Here is an 18,473-nt window from a genome sequence, read left to right on the forward strand (position 1 = left end):
AGAATTTTGTGTGAGTCACTGGACCTTTTCTTTTGCTCAAAATGGAACAAACTGCTAGAAAAAGAAAAACTTTTTAGACTAAAAGTCAAACTCAAGTTGCACGAGACCTTGGGATACCGGAATCAACACTTCGTGGCTGGGAAGGCCTGGGCAGCAGTCAGCACGTCATGTGTAGAGAAATGCTGGGAGAAGATTCTGGGGCCAGCCTTTTCATCACGCCAATCCACCACGGAAGATGATGATGACGAGCCAGATTTGTACGGCTTCACAGAGGAAGATGTGCGTGAGGCAGAGAAGCTGTCTGAATGGAACAAAGAAGAGCTGCACCAGTGGTACTCTGCCGACGACGAAAGCCCAACATATGGATGCCGAGATCGTCCGTAACGTAACGGTAGCACCGGCGGAGGCAAGTGTACTGGTTCTCGAGCCACAAGAAGATGATAATGAAGAGCCTCCACCTTTACCCCCACCCCTAAAAGTGTCTGAAGCCATTGAACACCTCGAGGCTAGCCTCTGTTGGCTGGAGACCCAGGAGGTGGACCACATAAAAACCTCCAACTCAGAAGCATTCTAGATTTTGCTCGCAGCCAGCAACATGCTACGTTGAAGCAAGGAACACTCGATCTTTTTTTAAAGAAATAAACTGTAAATGATGATTGCTAATATTCTTGGATGTTTTTAATTTGTTGTTTTTTTTGTATTAAAGCAAAAAATGGGTCAAACAGGGCGAAAATAGGGGTGTTTTAGGATGTTAGGTCAACACTGGGTGAGTTTGAATGCTGATTTTCCTGAACCCTGATTTAGCGCAACCCCACTTTTTTCGTGATGACATTTTATGGACCCAAACAATCGCATTATAACGGGGTTTCACTGTACTTATATATCTGGTCCCTTGGAATATCTTTCAGTAACTTTCCCACTTGATGTCAGGCTCACCAGTGTACAGTTTCCTGCCCTATTCTTACAGCCTTTCATAAACAATAGAACAACATTAGTCATCCCCCAATTGTCCAGCACCTCATCTGTGGATAAGGATGTTTTAAAACTCTTTGCTAGGCCCCTGTGATTTCTGCATTAGCCCCCTACAGGGTCCGAGGGAACAACCTGTCAAGCCCTGGGGATTTATCCACCCAAATTTGCCTCAAGACAAACACCTCCTCCTCTGTAATCTGTATGTCCATGACCTCGCTGCTGTGTTGATATAGACTGTGTCCATCTCCTGAGTAAATACATATGCAAAAAAAACAATTTAAAATCTCCCCCATCTCTTTAGGCTTCATGATAAATACCATTCTGATCATCTAGAGGACCAATTTTGTCCCTTGCTATCTTTTTTGCTTAGGAATCTCCTTCACCTTATCAGCTCGAGCAACCTTGTGCCTTCTTTTAGCCCACATAGAACCATAGAACACTACGGCACAGTACAGGCCCTTCAGCCCTCCATGTTGTGCCGACCCATATAATCCTTTTAAAAAAAGTACTAAACCCACACTAACCCAATAACTCTCCATTTTTCTTTCATCCATGTGCCTGTCCAAGAGGCTCTTAAATACCCCTAATGTTTTAGCCTCCACCACCATCCCTGGCAAGACATTCTAGGCACTCACAACCCTCTGTGTAAAAAACTTACCCCTGATGTCTCCCCTAAACTTCCCTCCCTTAATTTTGTACCTGTGTCCTCTTGTGTTCGCTATTGGTGCCCTGGGAAACAGGTACTGACATGACATGATTTCCTTTGAGAGTGTCCTCTTATATTTCATACACTTCTCAAGTACCTCAATTGTTCCTGCCTGGCTAAATCTGCTATGCACCTCCTTCTTTTTCTTTACCAGTGCCTCAATATCTCTCAAAAACCAAGGTTCCCTAAACCTGCTAACCTTGCCTTTTATTCTGACAGGAACATACAAACCCTGTACTCTTAAAATTTTACTTTCGAAGGCCTCCCACTTACCAAATACACCTTTTCCAGAAAACAACCTGTCCCAATCCACACTTGCCAGATCCTTGCTGATGGCATCAGAATTGGCCTTTCTCCAATTTAGAATCTCAAATGGAACAGACCTATTCTCTTCCATAATTATCTTGAAGCTAAAGGCATTATGATCGCCAGATGCAAAACGTTGCCCAACACAAACTGCTGACGCCTGCCCTATCTCAATCCCTAGGAGATCTGGTATCACACTCTCTCTAATTGGGACTTCTATGTACTGATTTAAGAGAACTTTCCTGACACATTTGACAAACTATTTCCCATCTAGCCCTTTTACAGGTTGGAGATCCTAGTCAATATCTGCAAAGTTAAAAAAATCACCTACTATCACAACCTTATGTTTTTTGCAACTGTCTGCAATTTCTCTAGATTTCTTTTCTTCTCTCTTCATTTAATAGAAAAATTTTCATTTATTTTCCAAAGTTCCTTTAAAGTATATTCTTCGATCTATATACTTAAATTCTTCAAATATTTTATTTTCATATGGTATTTCATAAAATGACTTTTGTCTTTTAGTGGTCTATGTTTCACTTACCTTAAAGGATGGTAATCTGATTGCACCCCTCAGACCCATACCCAGCCCCATGCCTTCATAGCCAAGCCCTTCTCCTTTGGGCCAGGTCTCCAGCAGACATGTTGAAGCTGGAGCTGTTTCTTTAGGCTTTGGTCTCTCCTCATCTTTACTTTGATCTGCTGATTTTACTGGTGTCTGTGAAGCCTGTGGAAGGGAATAATGATTTTGTTACAAGAAAATAGAAAATCCAAATGAAAATTCTGATCCAAATAAGCAACCACCATGAGTATTACTAATTAATACAGATATTGTTGTACTATGTAGTTTGAACAAAGTGAACGTTGAGCAAAAACTGATGTTTGAATTAACTTAAACCTGGTTTTGCTTTCATTATTTTTGTGGAAGATAGAACAGTTAGTCCAGAGCATTAGTTAATTGATCTAATTGTGCCTGGTGAGAATTATTACACCAGGCTAAATAACCCATGAGAAATCTTTCACAACCTGTGCATTCAGGAGAATAAGCTTACTGTATTAACTGGAATTGGTGAGTCTTTATTGTGTTCAGAATTGAGGGTTAGTGTCCCAGCACACATAATTCTGACCATTCTTTCCAATATTTTCATAGGAATGAGCTGGGGTATTCATTAGTGTGAGGTGTGAACTACAAGCATCTAAAGGCCAGACTGTGTAAAAATACTGAGTGAACAAGCTGGATTTTTTTTCCACAGGCACTCTTCCAATGTCTTAATTCCTGATCTCTGAAGTTCAAAAGCTCAAAATAAATTTATTATCGAAGTACATACATGTCATCATACACTACCCTGAAATTAATTTTCTTGCAGGCAATTTAAATTGTTGAAACTGTCGTGTGTGATTTGGATTTGTGTTCTTTTGATTATGAAACCAGGCCACTGGATTAAATGAAATGTATTTATTTAGCTATTATTGATGGCTGAAAAAGATGTGTCTGTATTTAAATAAAACATAAAAAACTTGGTACAATGGCATACTAGAGTAATCTACACAAGTGTTAGAAAAAAAGCATTCAGATTCAATTCTGAAGATTGGATATACATCTATTCAACAAATCAGATTGGAAGTCTTCTCTTCTAGTTACAAATTATGGCAATTGGTTTTAATGTTAAACATAAACCAATTTGTAATCTGAACAGCTGCTCATAGCAAATTGCAAATAACAAAAGCAACCATTTGTAAAATTCATAGCAGTACAATCAATGTACAATTTTAATGGTTAAAACATTTTTCCAGGACAAAAAGCGGAATCAATCCACTTTGTCATGCGCTGATAAAATTCATCTGCCTAGAGCTAGAAATAACACAAATGATGGAGTCCATCACCACTTGTAGGAGATAAGTTGCTTGAAAGCTGCAGATTCATTGGAAGGCTCAAGGTCTATTGAACATCAAACACTGCTCTGTAATATTCCTTCAGAGATACATAAATTAATGGACCAGGCTGACTGGCAGGAAACAGCACACCAGTGGGTGGCACCGTTGGACAGCACAATGCAGCATCAGTGACCAGAATTCAGTTCTGAACTCAGCTCGTGTCTGTAGAGTTTGCAGGTGCTCCTTTTGAACTGTGTTGTTTTTCCCTTGGGTGGGTGCTCGGCTTTCCACCTAAATCCCAGAGATCTGTTTGTAGGTTATCTGGCTATTATAAACTGTCCCTACTGTAAGGAAAGCTGGCCAGCTCCTTGCGCACTTTCCATCCGTGCTGGGTTGAGCACCAAGCCAGCAGTTCAACCTCGTAAAAACAGACAAATGCTAAAGAAACGGCAAGGCTGCCGCCTAATGTACCACAAGGCGCGGAAAGGAACAGCATCAATCGTAAGGAAGCTAGGAGAATAAAGGTCGTGGGGGACTGTTGGTGAATATGGGGTAAAAATAGGCTATAAAACAATAGATAGAAGATTGGTACCAATAAGGAACCAAATGGGTTCCTTCATATTGTAAGGAAAACTTAAAAGAAATTACTCTGCACACATTGCTGATTGCAGAGACAGCATACGGTTTAAAACAAAACCAGCTTCACTGTGTACAAAGTTTATGCTTTTTCACAATTTCTGGTTACTATTTAACACCGTGCTAACCCTAAGCATAAATAAACTTAGTGGAACTTTTTCCTTGACAAGATTCAATAGAATAATCAGTTTTGGTTGCTTTCTGATGTCATCAGATTGATTGTGCTGTAGTACAATCTCATTCTAACATTAGCAGCCAGCAAACCAGAGAACTGGCTGACCCACAGAGGAATAACACACAAAAGCTGGGCTACAAGTGAGACTAGCAGATGTAGACAAACACAGAAATAATTCCAACAAAAGAAGTTTAGTACTGCATTAAAATTGCAAAATGGTGAACAATTCTTGTATCTTTCTCCTACAGAAAATATTGCTGCAACAATTAGTATAAAACCCAAGATGTCTGCACCCAGTACAGCCCTGTTGACACTAATTTACTCCTTCCCAATTATAAATCAAGAAACATGCAAATGTAAAATACATCACAACATTGTCTTGATGAAGGGTCTCGCCCAAAATGTTGATCGTTTACTCTTTTCCATAGATGCTGCCTGATCTGCTGAGTTCCTCCAGCATTACAACTTAATTCAACTGTTGACAGCAGGACTAATGGCCTGTCACTTACTTCTTTTGTCTGATTTGCAGACTCCATCATAATATCTGTTTCTAACACTGTTTAATCACTGAATGTTTTAGTTTGAACCAGATTCCAGAATGTTCCAAATGTAAATGAAGCCTAAAATTCTAAAGTAAGATTTTTCATAATAAATGGTAGAAGAAACAATAATGACAGGCTGTTCCCTCACGAGAAATTCTGTAAAACCAGATAATGAACTTATGATATTCTCAGGGCATACAGGAACGAGATATATCAGCTAGTTGAGTGGTGCTGCAGCAACAACCTTGCACTCAATGTTAGTAAGACCAAAGAACCAATTGTGGACTTCAGAAAGGGTAGAATGAGGGAACACCCATCAGTCCTCATAGATGGATCAGAAGTGGAAAGAGTGAGCAATTTCAAGTTCCTGCGTATCAATATCTCTGAGGATCTAACCTGAGCCCAACGTATTGGTGCAGCTACAAAGAAGTCACAACAGCAGCTATATTTCATTAGGGGTTTGAGGAGATTTGGTATGTGACCAAAGACACTTGCAAGTTTCTACAGATATACCTTGGAGAGCATTCTGACTGGCTGCATCACCATCTGGCCTGGTATGGGTGGGGGAGGGGTGATTCCACTGCACAGGATTGAAATAAACTGCAGAGAATTGTAAACAAGCTGCAGACAATTGTAAACGTGGTTAGCTCCATCATGGGCACTAGCCTCAAAGCATCAAAGACATCCTCAAAGAGTAATGCCTCAAAAAACAGAGTCCATCATTGAGGACCCCCCATCACCCAGGACATGCCCTGCCTGATCTTATTGCTACCATCAGGGAAGAGGTACAGAAGCCTGAAGCCACCCACTGAACAATTCGGAAACAGCCCCTTCCCATCTGCCATCCGATTTCTGAATGGACATTGAATCTCACTACTTTTTTATATTTTTATGTCACTTATTTACACACACACACACACACACACACACACACACACACACACACACACACACACACACACACACACACACACACACACACACACACACACACACACACACACACACACACACACACACACACACACACACACACACACACACACACACACACACACACACACACACACACACACACACACACACCTGTCACAAACATAACAAATTCCACAACATATGCTGGTGATATTAAACCTGATTCTGATTAACAGAGGACTCTAAGGTGTTATTTTATTGAACTACAAATTGCTGCCAGAAGAGGCTCCCAGCCACCAGCGTGTTCTCAGGAAGTTTTATTATGTCCATTTGATGTGTGGAAATCACTCAACAGTGCAAACACAGATTTTACCTTTCTTGGATTGTGAAATTTGTATGACACTGAGGTGATCTAGTATTATTTATAGGTTTGCCATTAGGAGATGTAAGGAGAGTGGTGTGAAACAGTGAGTCGAGTTTCAACTTCACTGAAGTACCATACAAGTACAATCTTTCCTAGCCTGAAATCTTCACTACTTCATTCCACTTTTCTCTATTCTTATATTGGATTTGATCCTATTCTTAAAACTTCCTTCCTAAAATTCTCTAATTTTCTTAACTTGATCAGTTTGAAACTCATTCCTCCAAGAGGACCACAACCTTGTTATAGGGTTTGGAGGCTTGCATGCCTCAATGATCCAGAGAGCTAGGCTGGCTGGAGTCAGGGTCTTGTGCATTGACTCTTGGTAGGTTCACACATGCCAAACAGGTCGAAGTGTAGAGTGCAGACGAACAATGATCCACCGGCCCTCCAGGTTCGGGGGTTCAGCTCAGGGCTCACAACCCTGACTGGTCAAAAAATGATTTTTGCAGTAACAGCAATGAAGAATCCCTCTTTACAGAGAGAGATGGAGGATCTTCATTGCTGCCCTAAATGCCAGCAGCAACTAAGTATGAAAGTAAACTCATTGTCAAAACTGGATGTTCCAAGTAAAGTTGTAACATAGTAATTACTAGATGAAAAAAAGACTTTCTTTTGGCTGGTGGTCAATTTATACATTAAGAATTCAATCAATAATTTCTCAGTAATTCCTTTGTTTCCCCTAATTCAATTAATCTCTGTGTCATTACCAAACAAATGTTTTCCATTATTGAGGTTGGATGTTTGTCAAAGTATTCGTGAGTAAAGGCTCAAATCATTTGAGTTTAAAGGAGAAATCAATATGCAATGATCCTATTTTTAAAGAGGTAGAAAGGTAGATGACATATTGATATCTTCCAAACATTAGTTCTGTATTTGGTTAAAATACAGCAGGCAATATTATGCAATATTGCCCATGAATAATGCAAAGGGAATTTCCTAGCAGTCAAGTTTTGTTTCTGAACAAGCACTTACCAGCTAATGTACTGTATCAGCAATAACTCAAGATTTCATTCAATTATTTAGTCAATATGTAACTGAATTGAAACCCACTGAATAGATCATACTGCATATGGCATTATCCATACTTGGTCTACTAAGTGTTGGGAGTTATTTATCAATTGGAAAAAACAAGAAAATGGATCAACTGTTTTAGATGAAGTTATATATCTCAAATACTTTTATCCCCCGGAAGTGCATAAATCCGCACTTTAGGGTATTGCTTCACTATCAGCACGTGTCATTTATGCTTTGTTCATATGAAAATTCTATTCTTAAATCTACAGAACATGTACAATACAACACCACAGCTAACAAATTTAATTAAGAAAAGAATTATTTATAATGAATAATTTATAGACCAAACATACATTAATAAAGAAAACAAAGTAATTTTGGGTGAGAGATACCCTATGTACAAACATATGCATTTAAGTGTTTAGAAAATAGAGAGAATTATGAAATTGATTTAACTGTGCAGAGGGTATAAAGAAAAACTTATGTCTTTCACATCAAACATTAAGACCTTTAAAGTATTAGTTACTGCTGAAAGTAGAAAGCTGTAGACCATTTAAAAACAAGAACAGCAAAGTGATAATGGTGAAACAATCTGTTGTTTTTGATGATGTTGAATGAGGGATATATATATATATATATATATATAGGCCAAAATATCAAGGAAAACTCAGCTGCTTCATGATGGTGGAAGGACAGAGAGAAGGTCTGGGGACTCTCCTGCTTCGCACCCCACCTCAGGCCTTCTTTCACTCTCCACAGGTAGTGCCTGGCTTGCTGAATATTTTCACATTTGCTGTCTTTCACTGATTCTATTATGGCTATTATTCTATAGATTTATTAAGTATGCCCACAAGAAAATGAATGTCAGAGTTGCATATGGTGACATATATGTAATTTAATAATAGAATTTACTTTGAACTTCAACTACACTTTCATATCAGTTGTGTCACTGCACGATGATCAGTAAGTAGCTTCCACTCTAAATACGAAATGCATACAAGCACTTTTTAAGACATAGCTGATGGGGTATAACATGGGAAAATGCAAGGATATCCAAAGTGGAAAGGAAGAATCTTGTTTAAATAGAGAGACTATAAAATTAAGCAGGACAAAGAGTCTTGGTCCATCAAGTACAGAAAGTGAGTATTTAGGTACAGTATGGCATTAGGAAGGCAAATGAGATATTGGGCTGTATTACAAAGGAAAAGGAATATGAAAAAGAGGGGTAGATTTGTTTTAGTTATACAGGCCTTTGGTAAGTGATGATACTGGGCATTTGGCATGGTACTGAGAACAGTTTTGATCTCCTTAAGAGTGAGGACGGCAGGGTGGAGATATGTCTCTACCAAAGGAGGTGTAAGGCACTCTGTCCCACTGCTATACTGCAGGTCACCCATGGGCAAGGTGTATCGCCTGCATAACTCCCCAGTCAGGGTCACGTAAAGTCTTGGGAGCAGATGGTAGATGGTAGTATGAGCAGCTGATGCTTATCACAAGTCCTGGTTATGCAACCACCGGCCCCTGACCAACAATCTCTGAAGAGTATTGATAATGGCTGGGGTCACCCAGCTTGTACAGATACTGCCCAAAGAAGGTGGTAATTGAAAACCAGAACTGAAGAAGAATTTGCCAAGAACAATCATGGTCCTTGATCGCCCACACCGTACGACACAGCACATAAAGAATGTATGAATTTAAGAATGGACTTTTTTTTGCTTTTGAGTTAGTTCAGAGAAGGCACATTAGATTGATTCCTGGGATAACATGGTGAAAGGTTGAGCATGCTGAGCCCTTTACTCTTTGGGATTTAGAAGAATGAGAGACGAAACGTAAAAGATTGAAAGGAAGCTTGACAAGCTGAGAAGTTAATGTCACTGACAGCAGGTGATTTGGAAAGCTAATGGAATATTGATCTTTCTTACAAAGAATTAATAACATTAAAAATATGGAAGTTTAGATGCAATTTTTGTAAGGTGTAATTGAGATCACAATTGAGTACTACAGCACAGACACAAGTCCTATTGCCAACAAGTCCATGCTGATCACAGCTTATTCCCTGTAGTCAAAATTGCCCATGTTCAGCCCATGACCTTCCAAGCCTTTCCCCTGCATATACCTATTCAAATGCCTCTTAAATGTTGTAATTGTATCTGCCTTGACCACTTTGTCTGGCAGCTCATTCCACATACTCACAATTTTCTGGCTAAAGAAATTATCTCTCAGGTCTCTATTAAATCTTTCCCCTTTTGCATCTCTGCTCTCTAGGTTGGACTCTCCAACCCTGGGAAAGAGACTATGACAGTCCACCCTATCCATTCTCCTCATGATTTTATAAACCTCTATGAGGTCACCCCTCATTCTCCTGTGCTCCAGGGAATAAAGATCCAGCATGGCCAACCTCTCCCTATAACTCAGGTCTTCTAGACCAGGTAGTATCCTCATACATCTCTTCTACATCTTCTCAGATTGACAATGTCTTTCCTCTACCAGAGTTATCAAAACTGTACACAATACCCTGTGCAGCCACACCAATGATTTATGTAATGGCAATGTAATGCCCCACTCCTAAATTTGATGCTCTGACTAATGAAGGCCAGCATGCTAAATGCCTTCTTCACCTCCCTGCTTTCTGGTAACTATGCACTTGAATTCTCAGGTTCCTTTGTTTTGGTGCCCTGCCATTCACTATACAAGCCTTACTCTAGTTTGACTGTCCAGATTCACCACCTCACATTTAATCTTCAAATCAATTTCCCATTCCTTAGCCCATCTCTCTAGTTGATTAAGATCGCTTTGAAATTCATTGTAACCGGCTTCAGTATCGATGCCCCTAATTCAGTATCATCAGAGAACTTACTATTTGTGCCATATGCATTTTTAACCAAATAATTTACATAATTAAGAATAACAGAGATCCCAACACTGACCCCTGGCTCACTTCACTAGTCAGAAGGCTTCAGTCAGAGAACAATCTTCAACCATCACCCTCTACTTCCTATTGTTGAGCCAATTCTGAATCCACCTTGCCAGTTCCCCCTGAATCGCATATAACACAAGCTCCCTGATCAGCCTGCTATGAGGAACCTTGTCAAAGGCCCTACTAAAATCCATATAGACAACATACACTGTCCTACCTCCATCTATTCCCTTCATTACCTCTTCAAAAACTCCAAAAGATTTCTCAGACATGACCTCCTATGTATAAAACCATGCTAACTGTTCCCAATCAAGCTTTGACCATCCAAGTGATAGTAGATCTTGTCCCTCAGAATTCCTTCCTGTAACTTCTCTACAACTGGGCAGACTCCCTAATCTGTAGTTCTCTGGCCTGTCCTTGCTACCCTTCTTCAACAACAGAACAACATTAGCCACTCTCCAGTCTACTGGAACTTCACCAGTAGCTAACAGTGAAGCAAATATCTCTACAAGGGCTTTCACAATTTCTTCCTCAGCCTCCCATGAGGTCCAGGGATGCACTTGGTCAGGCCGTGGGAATTTGCCCATCTTAATGCTATTCAAGGTTACAAATACCACTCTCCTCCTAATTTGCATATGCTCCAAGACTTCACTACTGATTGCCCTCACTTCTTTGGTGTCTATGATATTCTCTTTAGTAAACATCAAAGAGAAATAGACATTAAAAATCTCACCCACCTCCCATGGCTGTACACATAGGTATTTCAAAGGATGTTGTCTGTACTCAATCACCCTTTAACTGTTAACTTACTGAAGAACATCTTGAGATTATTTTTTAACCCATTCTCATGCCCTCTTTTTGCCCTCCAGACTTTTCCTTGAAGCCTGGTCATAAACTGGTCATCCCCATGGGGATGAATAAAGTATCTATCTATCTATCTATCTAACTGTTTATATTCATCAAGGGATTCATCATACCCAGCTGCCTAAATGCAACGTACACTTCCTTCTTCTTCCTTACCAAAATCTTGATACTCCTCATTAGCCAAAGTTCCCTGAACTTGGTATGTCTACACTTCACTCTAAGAGAACTGATACAGTTTTATCTTACATGGAATATTTACTCTGGAGACAATGCAGATAATGTTCATTAGATTGATTCCTGGGATGAGGTCTAGACTGTAGAAGTGTTCCTTTACATATACAACTTTGCTTTCTTGGCCATGTTATCTTGGGATGCAACAAAGTTTTGGAATGTTTTCAGGTTGTGAAAGACATGACAGCCAAAGTATTTATTTTCTGTTTATAAACTTCTATGCATGTTAAATAAGCACTGGGTGAAAGATTTGAAGGATTATTTCCTACTGAGATAAGTCAGCTAACAAGAAGCAGATATTAGGCTGGATTTTGCTTAGTACAAATCACTAATTGGACCTGCTCAATGCCATATGTAAACTTCAACAGCCATATCAATCAGACACACAGTTCCTAATAGCTGCAAGCACAGACAACCACAATTGGTGAACAGACCTCAGCAATGAAGAGACATTTTTTAATTATTGAAATCTCTTAAGTAACTTAAAAAATAAAAATTTAAGATGTAAAACATGTCAGACTATTGATAAAGGATTTAATGTTTCCCGGACAATTAAACTCTTCTTGGCTACCAGGCGAGAAGAGTTTATGTTAAATTATTGTTAATTAGCAAAAACACAAGGAAAGAGTGAAATCAAGGGTTATTTTGTAAAATTAAAGTTTGTGGCATGGGAGATAACATTGTGGCACAGGTATGATTGGCCAGCTAACAGGAAACAGTAGGCATACATTTTTTAGGGAGAAGCGCTGTAGATGCTGCCTGGCCTGCTGTGTTCCACCAGCATTTTGTGTGTGTTGTTTGAATTTCCAGCATCTGCAGATTTCCTCGTGTGGGCATACATTTTTTTACTGGTTAGCAAGGCGATTTGCTGATGTCACATTAACAGGTAGGAAAATAAGTTTCCAGGCTTAAAGGAGTCACAAGAAGATATGGATAAGTGAAGAAACGAAGCAAAGATTGGGTAAATAGTGAATCTGGGAACATGGGAAACTGTAAATTCTGGCAAGTAAAGTGAAAAAGCACATTATCGAAATAGGTGAGAACTGAGGCACAGAGACACCTAGTGCATAATTCACTGACAGCTTATGAGGAGATACTGCAAGTATCAGGAAAGCTGACAGATTGTCATTGTTTATTGTGAGGGGAAAAGTAACAAGATATTGTAGGGCTCTGATGAGACTACATTTTAACTACAATATGTGATTTTGGCTGTCTTATTGAAGGAAAGACAATAATGCAGCCCAAAAAATGCTTATTCCATTGATACATGGAATGGCAGATTACCTTTCAAGGGAAGATGGTATGCACAGCTTTTGAATCATTTTTGAGATCGCAGATATTTGAAAACACACTGGTGAAAGGTTAAGGGAAAATGGTGGGCAGGAATACAGAATTGAGCTAACAGTCAAATCAGCTATACGTTAAATGGCGGAGCACACTTGATTGAGGGGGTTGTGGGCCTACTCTGCTCTAAATACGAATATTGGCTTATTTGCAAATTAAGCAAAAACAGCTAAATTTACATTTTTGTGAATTTAAGTTTATTCTGTACTTGTGGTGCAAAAGTCTATCAAGAGCTGATGCTGTCAGCTTGCTGTTCTCTGCCATCAGCACAATCAGTTCACCATATTCACTATAGTTTGCTATGCTTTCTGTGTATAACTTCCCACTTTAAGAGTTTATCCTTGTTTTGTTATACTTAAAAATAAAACAAAATGTAAAGAAATAGAATATGTAAAAAATGCAGACACTGAAAATCTGAAATAAAATTAGAAATGCAGAAAATACTCAGTTCTTTTCAAGGGTAATTCACATTGTTCTTGTCTCCATGGATCAGCTTGCCTTGCCAAGTATTTCCAGCAAGTAGTTTATATTAGACCTTGTGTGTTGGACATCTGACAAGTTTGTGGTTAGGAGGTGTGTACTTCTGTTATATTTTAATGCAAGGGTTTGAGACAGCTGTAAAAGAATATAACAGTCAAGAAAAGGATTTCCCTCCTGTGGCTGGGCAGTATGGATAGTTAATTCCCAACTATAACACCTTAACTTAAATTTCAGGGCTCCTGTTGCTTGCTTAGTCTACTGAAACAATAACTGGAGCTGGGGATGGGAAAAATTAGTGTTAGAAATAAATTATTACGATTAAATTCCCTCAGAGTTAGTGCATGATTGGAAAAACTGTATCCAGTGGTAGGAACATTGTCAGCCAGGGCACACAGATATGAGATAGTTGGCAAATGAATCAGGACTGAGGTGAGATTAAAAAAAAAGAGATGTTGGAAATATTGAGGTTTCCAACATCTCTGGAGGTCAACAACCTTTCATGAGTATAATCTAACGCAGAATGTCTGTAATACAGGGTATTTTACATATTATTTACAGATCTTTGGTACAACAAATATTTCCTGTAATCCACCCTACTTTACTCACCTGCTGGCAGCTCTCATATAAAAGTCATCGGGCTGATTATGCCTGGACTCTTTCGATTTTGTGTTTTGCTTTCTGTGTTTTCTCACTCTTTTTTTGTAGTGTGCGCGATTTGTTTTTTTTTGCGCGCTGGAGGGGGATTTGATATTTTTCTTTGAATTGGTTCCATGGTTTTCTTTATTTCTTGGCTGTCTGTGGGAAGATGAATCCCAGGATTGTATACTACAGACACATCTTGATAATAAATGTACTTTGAATGTTTGAATATTAACTCATGTTTCTCTCTTCACAAACGCTACCAGTACTTTCCCAACTTTTTCTATTTTAATATTGGATTTCCTGTATTTTCTTTTTGTATTTATGGAGTCAAGTAATATTTTTAAACACAATTTTTATATAATCCAAAGTGCACTGCTGAACAGGGAGGCTAATGCTGAAAGAAAATTGGACATATATTTAATTAAAAGTAAGTCAAAGGTTTGGGGCAAGAAACAGGGAAGTAGATTTAACTTCTTCCCCTGACAGCATGACAAAGCCGGGAGCCGGGTGGTGGAGCCAGTTTTATGGATTGCCTCTATACTAAAATTCAATGGAACTCCTCTGAAACAGGTGATGATGATAGACTCCCCCAACCCCCAACACAGTAAGTACAAAAATTCAACATTAATAGTCACAGGTTTTTAAAACAACAGCCATGATGAACAACAGAAGCACTAATAACCACTTCAAATTATACTTGCAACTCTCTCCACCTTGCAAACAGTGTCAGGGTCAATCCACATAATAGCTAATGTTTACTGCAGACACCGACATATGTGTAAATGCTTCAAATTTAATCTGGAATTGCCTTTTGCAGAAAGAGCTTAACAGTTAAAAGGGAAGCCAGGCAGTAACATGGAAGCATTAGCTGAAGTTGCTTGCAATTTGACTCGTTTTCCTTGGCGATGATCAGTAGTTGTTTCTCAGTCACCCACTAGATGGGGCGCTACATACCAGCTGTTCACTTGTAGAGTAATTGCAACATAAAACAAGTCTTTCTTTGCTGCCACACAGAGCTCCTCCTTCCTGATCAAGTAGTAGCAAGCCACATTTATAATAGTCAAACTTCAAGAAGGCAAGAAAAACAAACTTTGAAAAACAAACTTTGAAAAGGGATAAACAAAGCTTAGCACTCTTGCAAAAGTACTGATTGACATTGACAGATAATATCAACTAAGAAGCTGGTTTAATCTGAGCCTAATCACAGGACAATCTACAAAGGCCTATTAACCCACAAACCAGTAAGTGTTTGGAGGAAACTGGAGCACCCAGAGGAAACCCATGTGGTCAGAGGGAGAACGTAAAAGCTCTTTACAGGCAGCAGTGGGAACTGAACCCAGGTAGCCTGGACTGTGAAGCGTTATGCTAACCACTACACTACCATACTGTCCCAAATGCCAATGCTAGAGCAATTTGATGCAGCTCTTTTTAATAAAAGCAAACTTGGTTTGACTGCTTCTAATAGAGTGCTTGCAAAAAGCTGCATCATTCCAATTATCCAGAAAGATGGGTTCTCAGCTAATTCTACTCCACAACATCTGTGATTTGCGGCAAATACAAACTGTGACTGTTCCTCACGTGCTTCTCCCTCCCGGTCTAAAGCTTCTCCATTTCTATATTTATATAATGCTCTTTCATCTTACTGTCATGAAATTTCACAATTAGCATTGATGGGAACAAAAGATTCTGAACATACTTCAGCGTGAACAGTGCAAACAACGTAAAAGGAGATTTTTTTTAAACTTTAGGTGGTTTATGATGGACTGCTTCATATTTGTCAGAGACCTCCGCTAACAAAATTCATTTCAAGTATGCTTCTAATGAATGTAAGTTAAGAAACAGTGTGGTATACAGGATTAAGTGCATTTCACCATACAAAAGCTTTTAAATGAGAGCACCCCTGTGCCAAGACAGGTATTTATTAAGCATACAATGTAAAATTAAGTAGCTCCAGGCAAATGCTCATATTAAACAAATTCATATGATGTTTATTAACAATTTTTTTTAAAAAACTACTACACTTAGTATCATTCTGAATATATACTGGGCTGCAGATGTTAAGTATTTAATAATTTCTTTGCCATCTCTGTTCTCAGATACATATGAACAATCTGACTTAATAGAAATATATTTAATAACAACCAGCTTATAGCTGCAACACAGAAACACCACCATATATCAACAAGACCTTTAATATACTAAACCATCCCAGGATGTACTTCACACAAGTTCTATCACATGAACATTGACATTATGCTATTCAAGGACAGGCTACAAAAACTGCTTTGAAGGAGTGCAGATGGAGGAGGTAGAGAAATTTAAAGAGCTTAATGTCTAGGCAACTGAAGTCATGGCCACTGCTGCTGGGCTAACAAAACCTGGGAATGCACATGTGGCCAGATTGGTGGAGTGTGGGGATATTGGAAGGGTGTCCAGGGAGGGGTAGCACCTCTGGTGTAGGGGCTCGTTGTGTCCACTCTCAGGCAGCTCACTCACCTTTGGTCCCCACCGGACACTCAGCTCTCACCTGTGGCTCCATGTAGCTGTTTGCATGCCAGTGGCCATGGCCCAGTACACCGCTTCGACAGGCTTACTAACAACTAGCTGAAGGTAGCCGCTGGCCTCATACAGTGTGACAGGGACATGCCTGTCATACAATCTGCGGTCAGCTCCAGCATCTGGGCGTATGAGATCTACAGTGAGATCTGACGGCCAGAGAGGCGGCACTGTAACAGTCTATGGAGAGCAAAGGGCTTGACAAGGTACAGAAGACATCACAGTCACTCACTGTAACCAAGGAAGACCCCGGTTTATGACACCTGTCGGTACCGCTGGACCCAGACTCCAGGGGTTAAGAGTGGAACTGCCCCAGTGCTAACCCTTTTTCACTTTAAATACCCCTCCACACAGGCTTCCTGTCATCAGACTCCATTCAGAATCACAGAAAGACACAGAAAATGGCATGGGAGACTGACCCAAAAGAGAACGCAAGTATAGGTGGCAAAAGCTGAACCTACCTTGAATCTTGAATACCAGTGAAGTGATGGTACAAACTGCAGTTAAGTGATAGATTGGTAACTTTTTGCTTTTCTGCTTTTAAAGCTGGGAAGTAACTTAAAACACTCAGCAAGGAAAATACAACTCATTTTATTAAATAACCAAAAGCAGTTAAACTAATTCTGTTTTTTAAAAAATCAAGATACGGTGTGAATGGAAACATAAAACTTGCCTGTGGTCTGAGGGGATGTGGTGGGTGGTGTGTAGTAGGTACAGTGTGTGGAAACTGAAGGATACAGTTGCCAGTATGCACCGGATTTCCTGTACTCAAAAGGAAACACAGCCTCATGTGATTTTGACAAGGGATAATAACTCTCCCACACAACCAGAGGGGCAGCAGAGTGGCAATCCTCAAGCCAACCAAAACACTACAGGAGCATTGGAGGTATAGCTACTGTACTCAGTTTGAACCAAATTTAGAAGCCTGATACCAAAAGGATTATTTCTGTAGAATAAGACCATGGCTACAAATTAAACATGTTAAGACTCAGGTTCTTTAATTATTATAATTTACTATTTCTACAGCCTTATCATATTGTGCTGTACCAGGAGGAGGTTGGGAAAAGAGCAGAAATCAGGAGGGCTGAGACCACAGGAGTGACTGCGGAGACACTAGAGACCGGAATCTCACAGGTAGGCCAATTATGAGCTTATCCTGAAATGACCAGCATTTACTTCCCTAGGTGCAACCAAATGATACAAGAAAGAGAATCAAGTTTAATTTAACTGGCAAATGCTATGTAATTTGTTGCCCAAATTAAAGTATATATATGTGCTCATGGGTTCAATGTCCATTCAGAAATCAGATGGCTGTTCCTGAATAGTTGAGTGTGTGTCTTCAGGCTTCTGTACCTCAATCCTGATGTTAGCAATGAGGACAGGGCATTGGGGGGGGGGGGTCCTTATTGTTGCATGTAGCCTCTTTGAGGCATTGCTCCTTGAATGTGTCCTGGATGCCATGAAGGTTAGTGCCCATGATGGAGCTGACTAAGTTTACAGCTCTCCTTTACAGAACATAAAAGTTATTTCTCACAAGTAACACTAATTTGTTACTAATTTCAGCCAAACTCTGAACAAGTGACTCTGATCTAGTTCACAAGCTCTCAACCAAGCACAGCAAATTGAAGTTTAAAATAAGTAACTGAACTTGAAATGTAAACAAGAAATGTGATCTCATTAACCGCAATCATGAAGATACTAGCTAAAGTAATTGGTAGAGGTGAGTACAATTAAAAGGTTAAGAGACATTTGGCCAGCATGGTGGCTAGGAAAGGTTTAGCAGAGGTTCTCAACCTGGGTCCATGGACCTCCCAGTTAATGGCAGGGGTCCATGAAAATTATACAGATTGGGAACCACTAGTTTAGACCAAATTGAG

The 18,473-nt window shown here is 39.5% G+C and overlaps 1 protein-coding gene across 1 annotated transcript in view; it reads right to left on the reverse strand.

The window, feature by feature from the left end:
- setd1ba (SET domain containing 1B, histone lysine methyltransferase a) overlaps positions 1–18,473 on the reverse strand; it is a 153,769-nt gene that overhangs the window by 38,122 nt on the left and 97,174 nt on the right. The window contains exon 9 of the mRNA XM_073065588.1: positions 2,526–2,708. Coding sequence (XP_072921689.1) covers positions 2,526–2,708 — 183 coding nt within the window. The remainder of the gene's footprint in view (positions 1–2,525; positions 2,709–18,473) is intronic.

This window comes from Hemitrygon akajei, chromosome 14, assembly GCF_048418815.1.
Source record: "Hemitrygon akajei chromosome 14, sHemAka1.3, whole genome shotgun sequence".
Classification (NCBI taxonomy): domain Eukaryota; kingdom Metazoa; phylum Chordata; class Chondrichthyes; order Myliobatiformes; family Dasyatidae; genus Hemitrygon; species Hemitrygon akajei.